This window comes from Talpa occidentalis, unplaced genomic scaffold (genome assembly GCF_014898055.3).
Source record: "Talpa occidentalis isolate TD23 unplaced genomic scaffold, MPIMG_talOcc4v2.1 talOcc4.5, whole genome shotgun sequence".
NCBI classification, from domain to species: domain Eukaryota; kingdom Metazoa; phylum Chordata; class Mammalia; order Eulipotyphla; family Talpidae; genus Talpa; species Talpa occidentalis.
In genome coordinates, this window is record NW_023604861.1 from 99,610,265 (window position 1) to 99,632,462 (window position 22,198).

Genomic DNA, 22,198 nt, shown 5'->3' on the forward strand with positions numbered 1-22,198 from the left:
AAACCACGGTAGCCATCCATCTCTGTCAGAGCTTGTCGCTTGCTTCCTTGTGAACACAGCTATTAATACCCTCTCACATGACTCAGCCATCGTCATGAGGGCCACAGAGCTCTGGTGTCCCTTTTCTTCTGTCCTGCCCTTCTTGACTACATCTTAACAGGTAGAAACATCATCTCTGGTGTACATCCTCTGCCCTGGTGGCTTAGACTCAGTCCTTTGGTCCTGGGTAGATGGATCCCCTGGGGCAGTCCCTGAACCTGAGGTGTTCTTTCATTCTCTATTGTTGTGGGATCTCAGTCATCTGTGAACTACTGTGTGGACAAGTCTGGTATGTGAGGCTTTATCACCATCTGGGGAGGGGGTCCATGAAGATATCCATCCCTTTTCACAGGGCAACTAGTCAGGGCAGTTAAGTTGATGCAGTCACATCTACTGTTTTGACTCCCTGCTCTATCAGTTATTGAGAGTGTGACCCTGGGCAGCTTGCTCTGTCTCAGTTTTCTCAGTTGTAAAATGGGAGCGTGAATAGTATTTGCATGCAGAGTTGTGGTGGAAAGAAATAAAAAAATGTAGGGAGACCCATACATAATGCCAAGCACATATTTGTCATTAGAGAATTTGGGCTCAGCTTACTTTAATAACATCATCAGAGTTCCCTTAGCCAGTAGTGTACAGTCTGTGGAATAACTGTTGTTGTGTATGTATGTTTTAATAAAACTTTCTGGGAATGGAGTTTTTAAAACTAGAGGAAATGTCTGCTAAATTCTTGTCTGTCCCAGCCCAGGGGCCTCCTTATCACCCCATGGTGACTTGAGAGGTTACCAGATGGTGCGTGGGTAGCATATGCTGACCATGGGACCACCACTGGCCTTGTGTTCTCAGCAGCCTCTGGCTAAGAGGTGGGTGGAACACATTGCAGGTTCACATGCAGTTGTAAGAAATTAAAACTAGAGAATATGTCTGTCATATTCTTCTCTGTACTATCATATTAGAAGCAACATGATCATAGTAAGCAATACACAGGTACCCATGTATTCCTTCTCCAGTTTCCCTATAGTAACATCTCACAAAACTGCAGGACAATATCACAAGAGGGACACTGACCTTGGTGCAGTCATGATACCACCATAGGCCCCTCATTGGACACTTTCATGGCCACCCCCTTTCCCTCCTGCTCCTATATTCTCCTTAACCTCTGTAAACTACTAATTTGTTAGAACCTGGTACTTGGTAAGAGCAGAGCCTATATCCCAACCTTGGACACTTGCTCATGAAATGAACTTTGATTGATAATGAGATTGACATAGATGTCTATATTTTTTTAAAGATTTATTTATTTTTATACAAGAGCTGGGGTAAAAGTCAGAGGTGCAGAGGGTGAGAGGATTCACCACAGACAGAGAGGGGAGCAGAACAGGCAGACGAACGAAATACACTGCTGAGGGGAGCAGTGGGCGGGACAGGAGAGGTCTGCCATGCCATGTGGAAATCTCCCTGGTTGTCCGAGAATTGAACCGGCACTGGGGGGGCTGCGGACAGCTTCACAGCGCTGTGCTCAACCGCCTGTGCCACCAGGGAGGCCCTAGATATCTATATTAATGGAGCTGTATCATTTTTTAAAAATGTCATACAGACAAACCTAGTCATTAAGACAGCCAAGTTCCAGAAAAGGAGACCAAAGAATCCTGATCACATTAGGGAAAAACTTGTAAAGATGGTTTCAAAGAAGCAAAACTCTCAGCTAAATCAAGAAAGAATTAGGGGTTGTTCCTTCACAGATCATCAAATTTCCCTTCCTCACAGTGGTCATCCAGATTTTATTAAATACTTTTGAGTGTTTTTATTCTTATTTGATTATAACCAATCACTCATCTTATAATATTCTGGCTGCTCCAAATATTTACTTCCAAGGAATTTACATTTATGATTTCTTGAGGTGACAGCACTTTCTTGGGGATTTTAGTTCTGATTCTCAGAAAGAAATTAGTGGGGGAAGTAGATTTTGATGTTCATAAATATTCTAGAACTTCCCTGGTGGTGCCAGGCTTGCTAGGACTCTGGGTATTCTCAGGCCTGCCATGGCTGGCACTCACACTGCATTTCCCTTCCTAGGAGCCGGGGTCAGAGAGGATGTGTTTCTCATTTGGAGGGAGATGGAGGAAGCCTGCAGCATACTGGCCCAGATTCAGAGGCTGGTGGCTGAGCCTCCCAAGTCCAACGTGTCCCCAGAAGACTACGGTGGGTAATGTTTGTAATCATGAGTGCCAAAGAGGCATAACTAACTAGTTGGGGCTGAGAGGCTGTTTCCATGTTTCTTACCAAAATGGGATACATTAGCTCAGCTGTGAGGAGCTCCTGGGGAGAGCTTTCAGAGCTGTGCTGAGCGGTGGGGGTCTGTGTGTGTGTGTGTGTCTGTGTGTGTGTGTCTGTGTGTGTGTGTGTAGAGATTGCCAAATAAAAACCAGAACTGCACAGCAGTTTAAGCAATAAAAGCAGATTCCATTCAGGAACTGCTGTACTAGGGGAAAAGCGACTTTAGTGTAGAACTGTGTTCAATTATGAATATAACATAGACAAGGAAATTTATAACAAAGAGTAAGGTGAGAAGTTTGTGAATGGAAAATTACTGACAGAAAACATCAGGGATTAGGGATTTTGGCCACACTGACCTAACAGGATTCTTGCTGAAGGCAGGTCAGGTGATCAGACATCACCTGGAGGTGGTGGGGTATGAGGAATTTGATCTGATATACAGGGTGGGACATTCTGGCTGAACTGACTTAGCAGGATTTTTTATAAAATTGGGCAATGCAAAGGCAAACACAGAAGTCCAAATTTGAGGCCTAGTTGAGAAGAGGATTCAGAGGAGCCTGAGTTTGGAATGAGAAGCACATGGTTAAAAAATCCAAATTCTGTCACTAGATTAACTGAGTTGTTATCTCTAAGCCTTAGTGTACTCTTCTGTAAATTGGTAATAATAATAATATGGGTCTTGAGAGATTCTTGTGAAGATTAAGTAAAATAATGTATGTTTTGTATCAAGCAGGCACTTGATAAGTATTAGCTCACTCTTCCCTTTCATGATCGTGACTTAGTATATTGACTCTCCTACCTGAATTTTTGAGTTAGTAAAGGATTTTTACTAAGGCAGGGGTTTCACTTAGGTCACCACTGGTGAAAATAGTTAACATGATACATACTTTATATGTCAGGCACTGCTCCAGGCACTTCATGATTATTGACTCATTTAATCGTTACCACAATCTTCTAAGATAAGTGCTACTATGACTTTCATTCAAGGCCAGACAACCAGAAATGATGAAACTGGGATTCAAAACCTCCATTAGGAAAAGTATCAATGTCTGGCTCTCATCTCTGTCATTCTGACTTAATCCTCTTGGAATGTGAGCTGGACTTTGGCATTTTTGAAAGCTCCCTAAGAGATCCTAATGTGCAGGAAAGCTTAGGAAGCTCTGCCAGGCTGCATTGCCTCTTGGTACCCTACCTATATTGAATAAGTATTATGTGGAAAATTAACAACAAAACCAGGCTGACCAGGGGCAGGGACTCAGTTGAAGAAGAGAAATGGGAAGTGAACATGTGTAGCAGGAGGAAGGGTCAAGGGCAGGACAAACTTGCCCTGTGTGACTTGGTGAATTCTGGGTGGCAGTGACTCTTTCCTATGACTGAGTCTACTGCAATTGCAGTTGCTTTGCCAAGACCAGCATGCTGGGGTTCTCAAGGTGTCATTAGGCTTGTCTAGTACAGGGGGACTGCTCACTAATAGTGGCATCCCACTCAATGTGAACTTAGAGTCAAAAACCCAGACAGTCCCCTATCATTCTAAGAGAATATAAATGAAACCAGAATGTAAATGAACCCAGGTTAAAATAAACATCCACAGAAAAGAGAATGGTGATCCAGCTGCTTGTTTGGGACAAGTACTGTGGACTGAATTGTGCCCTTCCTCAGTTCATATGTTGAATCCCTAAACCCCAGTGTGACTATATATGGAAGGAGGGCTTTTAAGGAGGTAATTAAGACTAAATAACATCATAAAGGTAAATCCATAATCTGACTGGACTGGTGTCCTTATAAGAAAAGGAAGAGACAGTAGAGACCTCTCTCTCCCTGAGTGTGCACACAGGAAAAGTTCTGTGAGGACATAGTGACAAGATACAAAGGAAGAGAGACTTCACCAGAAACCAAACCTGCTGGCATCTTGATCTTGAACTCTCAACCTCCAGAACTGAGAAAGTAAATTTATGTTGGTTTAGCCACTCAGTCTACGGCATTTTGTTATGCCAGCATGAACAGAGTAATTTAAACTTGGAGCAGTTGGTAAAGAGTTAACAGAATGTTTAAGATATGATTCTAAAGGAAACAGAAGAGCTATTGGCTTCTGGATTCAGAATTCATCATACCTTTGTTTCAATCTGATACCTCCATATACACTCTCATGTATTTGTATGCTTGTAAGCACATACACACAAACAAAATTAAAAGTCAAAATAACTCCAAGCATACATTTTCAAAAACTGCTTCAGATGTAGAATTTCTATTTAAAAAGGAAATTTGATCAGGGCCCTTCCACTGTTACATACCCATTAAAGCTTTTGTGACTTTGCTTTGACCCCAGAGATGACATGTAGAGTGTCCAATCCTTTCCTAGTGCCACCCACAAGCCAGAGTTGCTGAAACAAAAGCTGAATCAGAATAAGACTCTGCATCTGCTTCATGTGAAGGCAGCAGCCACTTACCAAATTAGGCTGCCCAAGGCCTGCAGGCCTGAGGAGACAGGGTAGCCATCTGGAAAGGGGAATGATCATGTTGGAGGAGATCAGGTAGGCTGCCATTGCATGTGAATTCAACAAATACTTCCTTCCTGAGCTTAACAACTTCCACATGCCCCCACACACACACTGCAGGCACCCCCCTCTCTTCCCCCTGCCCCGAGCTGGCTGCACTTGTTCTAGGATCAGCTCTTACCTATAACCATAAGGCCAGGGCACAGTTCTGGCACAGATGATGCATCAGCCTGATGCCTCTTTTAATTAGCAAGAGTAGGACCTGGGAATTCTTTGGGAAAAAACTAACAAAAATATATATTCAATAATGGTGTTTAAAGCCACTACATGTCTGGCAATGAAGGCCAGTGACACCTGAGATACAGAGAAAATAATGTGAACATGTGATTATCCCAGCTTACTGCATTGAGAGTACATGCAGGGAGAAGGAAAACAGAAAGCTTTCTGAGTTTGGGAGACATAACTGATCCCAGGGAGACCAAGAACATCTAAAATCCCTAGGACAAAGTTCTAGAGGAGAGAGGTGAAAGAAAACTCTGGAAATCTACACAGAGTCCCATTGAGAATTCAACTCAAATTGATTCAGTGCATGCATGTGGGAAAAGCACCTGAGGCTGGGAAATTTCCATGGGAAGGAACTAGAAGGAGAGGATTTGGAGCTCACCATGGCCAAGAACAGTGACTATACTCACCAGCCCAACAGGAAAAATGTATAACTTGTGGGGTACTGGGTAGGCTACTTGAGAAGGGCTTGCCTTAAGAATGGGAAATGACTAATCTTAAACTGAATTCTGGGACCTCCTAAGCTATCAAAACAAGGAATGAACTCCATAGGTAACTTAACTGCATCTCAGAACAGAGGTTAAGATTTTTAAGAATACAAAAGCATTCAGTATTCAACAAGGCAAAGTTCACAATGATTGGAATACAAACAAAGATTACTAGATTTGAAAAGAAGCAAGAAATATTCCCTTTAATAATCAATTAATAAAACTGACTGGGAACTACTGACACAGTCATTAAAATTCATGGGAAAGGATATCCAGACAGTTATTAAAACTGTATTCCATACATTCTGAAAATTAAATAGAGACAGGGAGATATTTTATAAAGATACATACTGACTTTTTAGACATGAAAACTTTTAGGGAAGAAAATATCTTGGATGAAAGCATGCTAAATGGGGTCATTGGCCAATTAGACATTGCAGGAAAATAGATTAGTGAACTTATAGCAAGAGAAACTTGAAAATGAGACACATGGGAAAAAATAACAAATGACAATAAAATAAGGAGCATGGGTGAACTGTGGGACAACTTTTACTGGCCAATTATTACATGAAATTCCCAGGGAGAGGAAAGAAGGGCAGACATAAGTATATATATAAAAATAAAGCTAGAAAATTTTCCATAAGAGTTTCCAGCTTGGAGTGGTTTGGAGGAACCAAGCCTTTTTACAATGCTGCTTTACAAGACCACAAGCTCTATGAGAGTAGAAACCTTCATCTGGCTGTTGATTTCTATCCTTCAACATCCTTTGTAATAAATTAATTGTCCTATGAGTAGAAAAAAAGAAAAAAGAGGTAAAATCTTTCAAATTTGATAGAAACCATAACCCAGGGATCCAAGAAATTCAGTGAATGCCATGTACAAGAAAATGAGAGAAATTATGCAAAGGAACATCATAATCAATTTGCTTAAAACCAGCAATACAGAGGAAATCTTAAAAGCAACCAGAGGGGGAGAAAAGGATTTATGTACAAAGGAACAAAGATAAGTTTGACAGCAGGTTTTCTATTTTAAGTGAAGAAACAGTGGCATTATAGCTTTATAAAAATTGTTTTAAGACCTTAAATGTTCTCTATTCCCTATTTTGTGAAACTGTCATTCAAAAACAAAGGTAAAAGGAAAACATTTTCAGACATACAAAACCAAATAATTTATTATCAGCACTTCTGCACTACAGCAAATGTTAGAGGAAATCCTTCAGGCAGCAGCAGAATGACTTTATTTATTTATTTATTTTTTTGATTTTGATATTTTCTTTCTTATTGTTATTCTTTTTTTTAAATAATAAATTTTATTTTTATATTCCCCATACAATTGCAACCCCCCATTCTGACCCCAATCCCTCCCCTCCCGCCCCCCACCCCCCCAAAAGTGTCTCTGGTTCATAGTTTTTTGTTGATTTTGATTTTCACTTTCTTATAGTTATTCATTTTCCTGGTCCCTTATTTAAGTTTTCTAGATTCCTGCTATGAGTGAGACCATCCGGTATTTTTCTTTTTCTTTTTGGCTTATTTCGCTGAGCATGATCCCTTCCAGCGCCATCCATGTTGCTGCAAATTGCATGTGCTTATCTTTTTTGAATGCTGAGTAATATTACATGGTATATATGTACCACATCTTCTTGATCCAGTCATCTATTTTTGGGCATTTGGGCTGTTTCCAAAGCTTAGCTAATGTAAATAGTGCTGCTATAAACATAGGGGTGCAGGTGCTCTTTGGAATTGATGTTTCTGTGTCCTTTAGGTAAATACCTAGGAGTGGAATTGCTGGATCATATGGAAGCTCTATGTTTAGTAGGTCCAGAAATCTCCACACAGCTCTCCATAGTGGTTGGACCAGTTTGCACTCCCACCAACAGTGCACAAGAGTTCCTTTTTCTCCACATCCTCGCCAACATTTGTTGTTGCTAGTTTTTTTAATATGTGCCATTCTCACTGGTGTGAGATGGTATCTCATGGTAGTTTTGATTTGCATTTCCCTGATTACAAGTGATGTTGAACATTTTTTCATATGTCTGTTGGCCATTTGCATTTCCTCTTCAGAGAAGTTTCTTTTTAGCTCTTCTGCCCATTTTTTGACTGGATTATTTTCTTTGTTGTTGTTGAGTCTCATCAGCTCTTTGCAGATTTTTGTGATCAGTCCTTTATCATTAGTGTTGTGTGCAAAAGTGTTCTCCCAGTTGGTGGGGTTTCTCTTTGTTTTTGTTATTGTCTCTTTTGCTGTGCAGAAACTCTTTAATTTGATGTAGTCCCAGCTGTTTATCTTTGCCTTCACTATCACTGCTTTGGGTGATGTGTCTGTAAAGATGTCTTTGATGTGCAAATCACGTAGTGTTTCACCTATATTTCCTTCTATGTATTTTATGGTTTCAGGTCTTATGTCTAGTTCTTTAATCCATTTTGAGTTGATTTTTGTGTATGGTGTGAGGTAGTGGTCAAGCTTCAAGCAGAATGACTTTAGATGGAAAGTGGATCTACACAAAGGAATAAGGTACATTAGCAATAACTACATTGAAAATATATGACATTTTTGTACTTAGATAGCTTTAAAAATAAATCTTTAAAATAATAACAATATACTGTGGGGCCTATAACATATGCGTAAGTAAAATGTGTGACACTATCATAAAAAACAGGAAAGGAAGAGCATCACAATTCATAATTTCCAAAGAAGAAACCAACCTAAATGTCTATAATAGGTGATAGGATAAACAAAATGTGGTATATCCATACAATGAAATTTTATTCTGCCTTAAAAAAGAAAGAAATTGCCATTTTAGATAGAAGTCCTTTCATAGATGTTATTTCATCTTATTCTCACAGCAATCCTGGAAGTTTTAGTGTACAAGAATTGTCTAGTTGAAGGTGATCAAAGATGGCATCAGAAGAGGAGCTGGAGGGGACTGTGCTAAGGGAAATAAATCTGAAGGAGAAAGACATACTGGATGATTTCACTTATATGTAAAATATATGGAAGCAAATCAAAGGGTCAGGCAAAACCAAGCAAATAACAGGCCCTGGGAATCTGAGTGTAGAATAGAGTCTACAAGAGGGTGAGCAGGAGCATGGGGAGCATTAGTGTAGAGGGGCCCAGTAGACTCTGGTGGAAAACTATGGGTGCCCTGATAGTGGGTGTGGTGTGGTAACATATATCTGTAGGGGTGTGAGCCTATACATTTGAATGTATACAGTGCTGTAAACCATGTTACCTCACTAAAAGGAATGAAATTCTGATGCATGCTACAAAGTGGATAAACCTTGAAGACATTATGCTAAGTGAAATAAGACAAATAAGACAAAAATGACAAATATTTTTTGATTCCACTTATCTGAGGTACCTAGAGTACCCTGTCATAAATTTATAAAAACAGAATATAGAATAGTGGCTACTGGGAACTAAGGGGTTTGGGAAATGAGTGTTACTATTTAATGAGGAGTTTCTGTTTGGGATACTGAAAAATCTCTGGAGATGTATGGCCTAAGGATGGTTAAAATGGAAAATTAGGTTGTATATATTTTACCACAGTTTTTTTTTTTTTTTTCCCAAAGCACAACCAAAAAATAAAAAAGCTTAGAGGGAAGAAATGGAAGTATGTGGTTGGGAGATTCTTATACTTTGGGTGAGGTGAGACCACTATAATTTGAAGATGTGTAATATAAGCCTAAAATAACCATTAAACTAATGAGACAAGGGCCTCCCCTGGTGGCGCAGCGGTTGAGCGCTGTGCTGCGAAGCTGTGTGCAGCCTAAGCAGCACCAGTTTGATCCCTGGCCGCTGGGCAAGGGTCCCACATGGCGCGCAGACCTCTCCTGCTGCCCACTGCTCCCCTCAGCAGTGTACTTCGTCAGTCTGCCTGTTCTGCTCTCTGCTCTGGCTCTGGTGAATTCTCTCACCCTCCCGCGCTTCTGACTGTACCCAGTGCTTGTATGAATAAATAAATAAATCTTTAAAAATAAATAAATAAACTAACGAGACAAGCTAACAATGGAGATAAAATGGAATAAGAATTATTCAATCCAAAAGTTGGGAAAAAGAAGAGAACTAAGGATAGATCCAAGAGAAAACACACAACAAGATCATAGATGTATCCTAACCATACATATGTCAGAATGGTTCAGTTTGTACATTTTGCGTATGTTCAGTTTACTGTATGTCAATTATACCTTAATACAGCTATTAAGGTATTATTAATAGCTATTATTATAACTATTATATATAGCTATTATAACTATTATAAAAGAGGAAGACATGAGTGCCTTCTGAGGCACTGAGCTGTTCAGATATGGTGTGGACAGGTCTGAGTATTCCCTGTGTGGGGGCCAGGTCTGACCTTCAAGCGGAGAGGTGGCTTTTCTCACAAAACATTAAAGAATTTGTCCCAAGTTAGGGAGACTTTACTCTTTTCAAATGATTCTGCAACTGAAAACATTTCAGGAACTCCTCATTTGGTATAACCTTCACAGTCATTTTATGACTCACGACAGGTAATTAGTCCAATCATGTTGTGTAGTCATGCCAAAATCAAACTCCAAATATTCGGTTTTTTCAAAATATGAAAACCAAGGTCAAAAGAAAAGTAGGGGTTAGAGGCTCATTTCCACTCAGTAGGTACTTGCACAGGGAGCTCTACAGGACTTTTGAGTGGTGTTTTTTTTTTTTTTTAAATGGAGAACAGGACAATGCTCATTTTGGGTATTGTATTCAATAACCAGCCAGATTTCTCTGCAGTCTGTGTAGTGATAAAGTATATAGGCTTGCATACAAGAATTTAGCTTAATAATTAGCCCATTATGAGTCTGAAAAGGTAAGCAACACTAGATCAGGCTGAGTTTGGAGACCAAGATATGAGATGTCAGTCCTTAGTTTTAATTTTGTTTTTTTGTAAAAGATTTATTTATGCATACAAGAACTGGGGTGTAGGCCAGTGGTGTGAGCAGGGGGATGGTGAGAGGATTCACCAGAGACAGAGTGGGAAGCAAAACAAATGGACTGACTGAAGTACACTGCTGAGGGGAGCATCAGGCAAGACAGGAGAGGTCTGCTGCAACGTGTGGGTCACCTTCCTGGCCAGGGATCGAATTCATTCTGCAGTAGTTGCAGATTGCTTCATAGTGCTGACGCTTAACCCCTTGCGCCACCAGGGAGGCCCAGTCCTTAGTTTTAGACCAGTAGGGAACCCTGAAAGATTTTTAGCATGGGAGTGGTGAATCAGATTTGTGTTTGCAAAATAAGCCACTTTGGTTAAAGGGCAGGAATAGAGTGGAAGGGAAGGTTCAAGTGAAGATGAAGAAAGAATATTGAGATGTTAACACACACAGAGATGACATTTTGTGTTTGGGTGGTAGCATGTAAAGAGGGTGATAAGTGGGTAGATCTGATAAAGAAGTCAGATACTAAAGTTGGGTAGGCTCTGGGGTGAGGAAGATATAGTTGTTAAAGCTAAGCTCCTACGTGGGTATAGTGCTGAGGAAATGGTAAAGAAGAACCAGGTTTGGGGGGAAAGAAGGTGAATTTTGTTTGGACCTATTAAAGCCAAAACACCCTGGAGAGGTTCAACAGATAAGTAAGGGAGACAGCTGATGCTGAAGGTCTGAACTCAGATGCTGTGTTACACTGTTGGGGTGAAGCAAACACTCTTGGTATGAAGACAAATATGGATGTCTCAAATGGAAATCATTGACTCCAGGTTCTTTGGATTTTGATATCTATAGTGACAACTTTATCATGTGAGTTTATTTTGTTATCAGTGATAGCTGTCCAATCAGTGTATGAGATGAAGATAGTTTTTTTTTTAATAGACTTTTTATAGTGGCATGTTTTTATTTTATTTTTATTTATTTATTTGTTTGTTCGTTTTGTTTATACATGCACTGGGTACAGTCAGAAGCGCGGGAGGGTGAGAGAATTCACCAGAGCCAGAGTGGGGAGCAGAACAGGCAGAAGGACCGAAGTACACTGCTGAGGGGAGCAGCGGGCGGCAGGAGAGGTCCTCACGCCATGTGGGACCCTCCTCCAGTGGCCGGAGCAGCCGGGGATCGAACTGGCGCTGCTGAGGCCGCGGGCAGCTTCGCAAACCAGCGCTCAACTGCTGCGCCACCGGGAGGCCCTGAGATGAAGATAGTTTTAACAACATGATGACTTGCAATTTGAAAGAACAAACTAATATAAGAGCACTTACACATATTTACCTTCCCAAAAATATCTTCCCCTTTTATTCAAAGAGAATTGCCAGATAAGATCTGGGGCAGGGCACAGCTGATTTCTTATGCAACCAGAAGCAAATGGCATGCTTGTCAAAGTGTTTACACTGGAAGCAAGTCAAAGAAGAAAATAATATTCTTCCCAGAACTGACATTTTCCCAGGAAGCTTTTATGTCTTTAAAGCTTTCTTTATAGTCAAAAATATTGACAGGACTAATTAATAAACAGCAAGTGAGAGTGTAGAAAGAACCAGGATTTTGACTCAGACATGAATCTTTTTTATCAGTAATGAGTTCTGCATTTTTCTAGCAGAAAAACACAAACAGCAAAACATCTGCATACAAATAGTACGTCATGTTTCCACCAATCAGTTGACTTTCACTGAAAAATTCCCTTGCTACCAAACCTGCCCAATAAGAAGTACTAAAGGAAGTACTTCAGTGTGGAATGAAAGAATACTAGAGAGTAACTTTAGTCCACATGAGGAAGTAAACAACATCAATAAAGATAACTACTTTGGTTAATGTAAAAGGCAGTATAAATGAAGATTTTATTTATTTATAATTCTTTTTCTCTATCTGATTTAAAATATAACTGAATAAAGCAGCATTTATAAATCTGTGGCATTTAATGTATAAAGATATAATTTATGTGAGAATAGCAGCACAAGGGGGAGGAAGGAGTTGGAGCTATATTAGGTATAGAGTTTTGTATTCTATTAAAATTAATTTGATATTAATACAAACTAGATTGTGATAAGATGTTAGTTGTAACTCTCAAGCCAGCCACTAAGAAAGTAACTGTAAAATATAAATCCCCAAAATGTCCTATGCAAAAAGAGTCTGAAGCTAAATAACATTAGGAAAGACTTTTTATGCCTCTGCTCATATGCCTGTGCCAGTTCCTGTAACAAAGGCTTAGCCAGTCCTGCAATAAAGAACCTGTTGAAACTTTATTTTCAAGCTCCCAAACTTTCTGCTAATGAACCCTCATTCTCCTCATTCTGTAACAGTCATCAACATGCAATGCAAGTTGTGTTTGTGGAACACAGTTAGGGGAGCATTGAACATCATGCTCTCTGAGGCTGGTTCCCCATCTAGGGTGCCAGAGTTTATTAGCTGATGGTTCTCTTTAAAGGCACACAGATCTAGTGTGGCAGGAATGAAGTGCCCAACAACTTTCAGTGGAGGAGGAGGATGGGCATATTATACAGGGTTCTTCAGAGAAACAGAACCAGTATGAAGGGGTGTGTGTGTATACATTCAGATTGAAGGAACTGGTACTGTTATAGGACAGCCCCGATATTGAACGGGTTCCTGGCTGTGGGTCCTCACCCACACGCTTAAAAGGGACTTATTAATACTCCACTACAGACACACACAAAAGGTTAATAAAAGGTTTATTTACAAGGGAAAAGGAAATAAGGAAAATGTACAACTCAGGGAGAAAATAGGGAAATAAAGTCTTTAACGTGTCCTACCTGATCCACCGACCTGGAAACCCAAAGGCACTCTCAGAGCTGGCCGGACGCTGCGAGCTGGTGGAGAGCCCAAAAATGGGGTCCCCCAAAGCCCACGTGTCTGCCTTTTCTATCCACCTGGCTGCTTAACCCCACCCTCAGGTCCCAGCCACCTTCCCTTTGGTGGTGATGGGATTTGGAGTTCCCAGTGTCTTTGGCTTTGGCCTGGGGTGGGGGTGGAGTCCACAAAGCCTGTATGGAATTAGCTTTAGGACATTTTTTTTAGGACATCCTTCCCCCCCCCCCACCAGTACCCCCAATTGTGGAGTTAACAAGCCTAAAATGGGCAAGATAGGCTGGTAGACTGGAGGGAAGAGTTGTTACAGTTCAGATTTAAAGGCAGTCTGTTTTCAGAATTCCCTCTTTCTTGGGGGGGTGCGGGGGGATATCAGTTCTTTTTTTCTATGAAAGGCTTCAACTTAATGGGTGAGGTAGATTTATAATATAGGGGATAATGTACTTTACTCAAAATCTACTAATTTAAATGTTAATCTCACCTAAAAAATACCTTCACAGAAACATCTAGAAAAATGTTTGACCAAATATCTGGCTAAGCTAAGTTGACAGTTAAGATTAACGTTGTCACGGGGCAGGACAGTTATTATGATGGTGATAAATCCTTGGTAACTGTGAGCCTGTGGCAAATTGCACCTGAGAGGAGAGATGGGCACTGATAAATTTCTCAACTTGTTTTTTTTGCTCTGGTCCTGCTATAGTGGTAATACTTCAAAAGCATTGGCCAGTAGATCTTATTGATTAAAGTATGTTCTTAGATTGATAAGCAGGACACAGAGGACCAGCCAATGAATGTGATGTGCCATGTGCTTCTCCTGTCATGAGAGAAAATCTTTAGCAATCTGTCATATGAAATAAGAAACCAGTGTGATCAGGATGAGCTGCAAACTCACAACTCTATAACTGAAGGTTATTCTAGGCTCTGTAGGTAAGAATTTATGTAACACATTTAATTAAGATAACTGCAGGGGAGTAGAAAGGACCCCTTAGTTAGTAACTCTAATGAACAGATGATGCCCTCACCCCCACCACGCCCCCCCAATGAAAAATGAGACTCTGTCACTAATTGGTATTATTAGCAATTAAAATGAAAAAATCCCCCCTTTCTCTTCTTTCTTCAGCTTTGGGGCACATAGGCTCTCTGTTTTTGAATGCTTGGCTACCTCCTCTTTGTGGAAGTTCAAGTTGCCTTGGGGTCTTCTTCTCAACCCCCTTTTCAGATTGTAATTGGGAGACCGAATCCTGCCCTACCTAAGATTAACTGCACCCCCTGGTCCTGGATGAAGCTGGAAGGAGTCAAAAGTTCATCTCTGGCTCTTTAAAATCTCTTGCTAGAATTGGTTTAATATGTTTTTAGGAAGTTCTTTCATGGTAGGTTTGAATTTATAATTGATAAAGGACTCTTGTCTTTTCAAAAGAAGGCAACCCAAAACAGCAGAAAGATGTGGTGGTGTGTGTTACTATGGAAATAATTGAATGAAAATTTTATTTCCTACTGCATCTTTAATCAGAAAGAAGGGAGGAAAATAATGTAAGACTAAAGAGGAGACAAAGACTTAGAATGTAATTAACGATGACTGAGAAAAAAAGTCCATCAAGAGGGTTTCTCCAAGGAGACTTGATTCCACTGACAAAACAAAACAAAACAAAACAAAAAACTTCCATTCTCCTTTTTCTGTTTCCCTGTGATGCAAGAGAGTATGCAGAAAAGCCTCAGATCAAAGCTCTAGGAAACCTTTGATTTGAGCTCTCATACAGGGTGAGAAGACACTTTGTGAATCACATAGCAACCAACCACTGATATTGGTGATGGTGCCCAGAGGGGGTTTTGATGAGAGATTGGTTTAAAGTTCAAAAGCCAAAATCAAGCTTTTTTGAGAAATTTCCAGCTCTGTTAAATTTCAGAGTGCCAGTATTTAAAAGCTGTTCTATGAAAATTTGAGGACATGATTCACATGTAGAATTAGTGGACAGATCCTTTATGTATTATTGAGAAACAATTGACTCTAAAGTGTATTTTTTTAAAGATTTATTTATTTATTTGTACAAGCACTGGGTACAGTCAGAAGTGCGGGAAGGTGAGAGAATTCACCAGAGCCAGAGGGGAGAGCAGAGCAGGCAGACTGACGAAGTACACTGCTGAGGGGAGCAGCGGACGGCAGGAGAGGTCTGCGAGCCATGTGGGACCCTCGCCTGGCAGCCGGGGATGGAACTGGTGCCGCAGAGGTTGCAGGCAGCTTTGCAACCCAGCGCTCAACCACTGCGCCACCGGGGAGGCCATAAAGTGTATTTTCTTAAATATAGTCATGGATAAATGTGGGTAATACTTTTGTTTCTTTAATAATGAATGCTACCTATCTATTAAAAGTATAATTTAACTTGAATTTGCACCTGGTAGATGCATAATTGATGGGATCACCAAATCGTAATTTAGAAGCCCTTTCTAGCTTACTCTATTGCAAAGCTTGGCTGCACAGTAGAATATCCTGGGAGCTTTGAACCATCCCAGTAACCAGACCATTTGAAACAGAATCAAATTGGTTGGCTTTAGCGTCAGTATTTTTAAAAATTCAACAGAGGGTTCCAGTGTGCAGGGTTGAGAATTACTGATCTAAATGGAAATAAACTCTATAGATCTTATATGGAAGAGTTTGTGTTATTAAAAAAAAAAAAACTCCTGTCTGCCCAGCACCCCTTCCTGGTTTACCTAGTCCCATTAAATTAAAATCTAGGTTCCACTGTGTTAAAAGCTCCAAACCCTTTCTGCCTTCCTTCCAGTGGCATGCAGATAAATATTTAGTGATCTACTCTCTGGAATAAAAAAACCCTAATTTGTAACATCTGCTGATTTCCAGATTCTATTAATTCTCTCGGCATGGCCAGTTCTACCCTACCTATGTGGGCAGCACAGTGGTAACTGAGTATGGAGTGGAGAGGTACACAGTCATCTCTCACAGACCAGAGCAAACCTCCAGACACCCATGGCTCCCCTCAGTTCCACATTTACTCTCTCTTTTCTGTGTCCACCCAGAGCACCTGGTCTCCATCAGGTGGCAGTAGGAATAGGAGCCACCTAGATACATAAGCCTCTGCTTGTGTGATAAATGGCACATGTGCTGCTGCTCAGGTAACATAACATCTCATCTCATTTAAAAAGTGTCTGAGGCTGGGAATGTTTGGGCAACTGCCCTTCTGGGTTATACTTTAACCTGCGAGCCTGACTAAGGAGAATTGTCCTAGTTACAAGTCCAGGTGTTGACAGGTGAGGTTTCCAAGCCTGCAGAGTTGAGGTCCAGACTCAGAATCAGGATAAAGAGACCAAGGCAGAAGGGGAGCTCCTGGGAGGCAGCCTGCCAGCCTTCTCCGGTCGACTGACCTCTACTTCAACAGGTTTCCTGCCCTTACTTCCCTTACTCCCTTATTACAAAGCATTTTCACATGACTTTTCTCATGGAATTGTTTCAATATATACCTAAGGCCAGCAAACCCTCCTTAACATAGTCCATAGGTTCTTGGAAACCACAACTTTTAAGTCAAGCAATATATAAGGAAAACAGGTCCTCGAACACTGTCAGCTCAATGTTGGTTGGGACTTACTTTTTCTCATCAATGTTATAAAAAAATGAGGTTGAGTGAAATAGATTTATTCAAGGACCTGCTGTATTAGCTTCCATCTGTAGGTGAAGAATTCTGCTAAAGTCGGAGAGATGAAGAAGGGTGACTCACTCAGGTTTGAGCAACTTGCCCCAGCAAGGAGCCAGAACTTGAACCTAAAGTTTCTGAGCCCAGGTTGACTGCTTATGTGACACATAGTCTTAGTCTATCAGCCACCTCCCCTTGGGCATGGGAATCAACTTAAGTGGAGGAGGAAGTGAGATGAAAAGTAGCAGAATCTAGTGTTCCAATCTTGTGAACTAGCTTTTTGCCAGCCCTGCTTAGGCAAGCATGTTTTCTGAAATGAATGCAGTCTACCAGAGAACATGTTAGATAGGGTGAATATTAAGTGCGGATGAAATATGAATGGCTTGTGTAATGTGAATGACTGACAAACTGTGATTCCAAAAATAGAACAAGGCACAACCTCTCTTGAGAACAAGTCAAATCTGGAGGACACCTGGGACTCTAAGAAGTGGCTGCAGAAATATGGCTTAAAAGCCCAGAAGCTGTCATTTTATGATGTCCTCGCTGACTGCTCCTTCCGCCATGCTGATGGAGTTGTTGATATAAAAGGCAAACCAGATGACGAGTCCATCCAGACCAGTGCAGTAAGTGAAGTGAAATTCTGGGCGGGGCAGTGGCTTTCCCTTGATGCCCTGGTAGGTAAAACCTCCTTCAGATCAGAAGCCAAGGTGAAGACCAAGGTTGAAAGACAACATGGGTTGGGGGGGGAAGGGGACAGTTTCCATGAACAATGATGCCCTCTGCTTCCTATTGTTCAATTCTCTAAATGGTACTTGAGGGAGCAGAGATCAAGTCTGGGAATGGTTCCTAGGATATAAATGAATTATACAATAAGAAACTTAAGCCAGGTACTGGGCTTGTAGAATTTAGGAATTGTAAGTCTCAGAATTAGTTGACATTATGGCAAATGAGACGCCTTTTGTTTCCCATATTGAATAGAAAAGAGAAACTGCTGGTAAATATGCCCAAAGCAGGCATTTCTGTTGTCCTTTGGTATTGTCATTATTTAAGATGCTTTATTCTAGTGACTACCAGTAAGTATAAAGTGCATTCCCTGTAAATATAAAATCAGATTCTCTAAGGGGTTATAGTACCAGAAGGGCTTATAATGAAAATTCTTGAATGATGTAGTTTATAATGCCAATGGGTCTGAAAGTACACAGCTCCTCAGAGTTCCACTTCTGACTCACACTGGCAGGATAATGATGTATAGAGGAGTGTCTCCTAAGCTTCAGTCAATGGGCATTGGCGGGGGGCGGGGGCGGGGGGAATCTGCATTTATAGCAATCCTCAGATGCTGCTGAAGCTGCTTGCTGGTCCAGGGGCCACATTTCAAGAAACACAGGTGTGTATAGCAGGAACCAGAAGACTGGTTAGAATTGGGAAAACTGTCACAATATGAAACAGAAATTCAGCATAAAGTGAATATTCTAAATTGTAAAATGGAAGGAAATCTCTTTCAGGAGGTAGTAAAGGCATTGTTGCACTGTGAAGTGAAAGTTAACAGTGTGTGCAACAGAGGTGGTGCACTGGTAATGAACCCAGATGACAGGGGAAGGAGACCAAGGTCTTCCTCATTGCACTGTCACTTTATATATTCCCTAAGGCACTTTCTCAATGTCCAGTCATCCACGAGACAACCCCAGAGAAGTGAAGCCCCAGTCCCTGATACTCCTTGTGCAGCTGCACTTTCTTCTGAAGCTACAATAGCCACATGATGTGGTTTTTCTCTTACTGTTGAATGTTTGCAATGAACTGCAAGGAGGGAAATAGAAAAATTGAATTAGAAAAATGCGGAATTAACACATGACTTGTTTCCTGGCTTATATACTGAGATGCAGAATAATTGGTACAGCACAGGGAAAATCTCATTTGTACATTTCCTCCCCCAGTGGTTTTCTGATTTTGTAGACATTATTCAGTAATGTTATTAGTTCAGGAAATCACACATAACTAAGTTTTCATCTTTAAAATGCATTAGATCCTGGATATTTAGAAATGTCAATCCTGTCAATTTGAACAAGCTCACTGCAAGCGAGGGACAGTGTGGTACACGCAGGCCCAGCGCAGCATTCTCATTTTTCCTTACTCTTTCTTGACAATTTTAAGTGAAATTTTACAGAACCAGTTTGAAGAACTTGTTTTTGTTTTTTTTTTTTTTAATATTTAAGACTTTTTTTTTTAAAGATTTATTTATTTATACAAGCACTGGGTACAGTTAGAAGCGCGGAAGGGTGAGAGAATTCACCAGAGCCAGAGTGGGGAGCAGAATGGGCAGACTGACGAAGTACACTGCTGAGGGGAGCAGCGGGCGGCAGGAGAGGTCTGCGCGCCATGTGGGACCCTCCTCCGGTGGCCGGGGAGCAGCTGGGGATTGAACTGGAGCTGCAGAGGCTGTAGGCAGCTTCGCAACCCAGCGCTCAACTGCTGCACCACCAGGGAGGCCCTGAAGAACTTGGTTTTTAATGGAGGATTCCACTTCAAATTTCTTGTGCTAACAGATCCCATCATGGTAAAAGTTGAGAAATGTAAGATACAGTTATCCTCTTTCACAAATGTTCATGTAAAAAGGGGCAATTTTATTTTAGCTTCAAGGCCACATATCTGAACCTGTATGTACACATAAACCTGTGATGTGTTTAAGGAAAGGAGGAGCAGGCTGTAAAGTAGACACATTATTTAAGTTTCCTCCAGACTTTTACTAGGCAGATGTCCCTAAATTTTTAACTCAATTTATAGATATGGATCCTGGAAATTCATTTACACTGTAATAAATGATTCAAAAGGCCAGACTATGTATCATTTCTATCATTTGTATCTATCATTTCAGTAGGAAGAAAAAGCAAAAATGTATTTCTAATTTGAGAATTTCAAGCAAAGTCTAGTAACTTGATGTTGGGGGAAGGAGAGGCTGAAATCACCTTGTAGTCATGGTTGCTTATGCCACGTGCACACAAAACTAGCCCTGATGTTCAAAACCTTGCTCTTGTCTGACCGTTTATTCCTGTAACAATAATTTATTGAGCCTTTAATATGTACCAGGCAGTGTGGTATGATGGAAAGTGCACTGAATTTGGAGTGAGATGACATGTTTATACATATAAATGCTAATTCTTTCTGTTATTATTAGGAGATGTTGAGCAAATCATTCTACCTGCTTTTGAGTCTCACTTTCTACATCTATAAAGACCAAATTTAAGAATGTGTCTGAACACAATGTCTAACACTTAGGACCTGCCCAGCAGGTGTTACCTTCCATCTTTTCATTATTGTAAATACTGTGAGTCAGAGTGGGCATTCATGTTCCCATTTGGGAGTGCAAAGATATAGTGGCAAAAGCATGTGATAGGACCGAGAGTAGGAAGAACTCTTCGGTGACTCCCCTAGGAATGCAGTGAGAATGAGAGAGAGAACATCTTTCACCTTCCATCCTTTTATTTGATGGAGATGAGGTTCTCCTCTCTGCCTGCCTAGGGAGAGTTAAGACTGATTTCATCATGTCCTTCAACCCTATTCGTGTCCTCTCTACCCATTAGTCCCTATAGTACACGCTCAACTGCTCTCCCCCTCTCTTAAATTCTTGCAAATGTAATTTGGAAAAACCCTAATCCTGGTTAATCCAACTTTCTGCCTTATACCTGTACAGGTGACTGCAGTGGGGGAAATGAGACAACCGCACAATCCAATGCCTACTTTCTCTTTAAGTTCATGGCCTCTAATTTCAGGTGACTTTTTGTCCTGGCCAACAATTCTGCTCTGCTTTTATGATCAACTCATTCTCCAAGACATCTGCCTCCTCCTTTCTCCCAATCTCCTCCATACCCCACTCTTTCCTGGGTACCTAAATTGCTAAATCCAGAGATCATTTCTTAGTCTTTCTCTGACTTGATCTACTATTAACCTTTGATATAGTTGGTCACGTCCTTGAAATTCTTTTGCTTGCAACAAATACACTGTCCTGATTTTCCTCCTAACTCACTGGCTAGTCTTTCTCAGTCTTCTTTATTACTGCTTTGACCAGTTCCCAACCTCCAAGCCACAGGGCCTCAAATCCTCGCACCTCTGCTCCATCAGCACTCATTGCTTAGGTGAGACCTTGTCCAGAACTATAGCTTTTAATATCAGGTGGTGCTTCCAAATTCAAAGCTTTAACCCTGAGTCCTTCCCTGATCTCTGCCTGACTACTTGCATGTCAGTGGGAATGGCTAAAAGGCATCTCACACCTAAGAGATCAGACACTAAATCCTGATCCTCCCCTTCAGACCCTCTCCTAATAATCTTCCTGCTTTTAATTTATTACAATTCCTTTCTTTTGTTTTTAGCCCTCTGGACCAAAACCCATAGAGTTATTTCTGACTCTTCTCTTATAGCCACATCTGACCTCTCATTATTAAGTCCTCTATCTTCAGTTCTGTCTTCATAATATACTTTGAATTCAGAATCTGAATCTGACCACTTCCTCTGGTCCATGCCACCTACCTCACCACCTGCCTCCCTGCTTCTGCCCTTGACCATCTACAATCTATTCTCAACAGAGTAACCAGAATGATCCTTTAAGACAACACAATTTTAGAAATTAAACTTTAAAAGTACAGAGGCAACTTAAAACTATAAATGGTCACTTCTCTAAGAGCATAGATCTTAAAAGTTCTCATCACAAGGAAAATAGATTTGTAGCTGTGTGTGGTGATGCATATCACCTCAACTTTCTGGGGTGATCATTTTGCATTATATATAAATATTGGGTTGTGGCATTGTATGCCTAAAACTCATGTTTTATGTCAATTATATATCCTCCAAATTATGCCACTTCTCATGTGAAAGTCTTTGGATGGTTCTGTTTTCACTTTCCCTACGACCAAAAGCCGGTCATTTCTCACAGCTAAGCTGGCTTGCAGATCCTGCTGCCTGGCCCTCTTCCTCATGCTTCTCCAGCTTTATTTCATTCTTTCCCTCACTCTATTTCCTCTACACTGGCCCTCTGAAAATTCATCAAATATGCTAGGCAGACTCTCACCTCAGGGCTTTTGTCCTTGCCATGGTCTCTGTGTCCCCAAACTCCCCCCAGGCCTTCCCAGGGCCACACTCCTTGTTTCTTTAGGCCTTTGCTCATGTTTCAGCCCCTCTTTGAGGCTTTCCTTTTAGAAAAGGAAACTTGTCCCCATCCTTTCCCCTCATGCTGCAGT

The 22,198-nt window shown here is 40.9% G+C and overlaps 1 protein-coding gene across 1 annotated transcript in view; it reads left to right on the forward strand.

Moving 5' to 3' along the window:
• VWA3B (von Willebrand factor A domain containing 3B) overlaps positions 1-22,198 on the forward strand; it is a 155,482-nt gene that overhangs the window by 49,251 nt on the left and 84,033 nt on the right. The window contains 2 exon segments of the mRNA XM_037527901.2: positions 2,113-2,238; positions 17,400-17,596. Coding sequence (XP_037383798.2) covers positions 2,113-2,238; positions 17,400-17,596 — 323 coding nt within the window.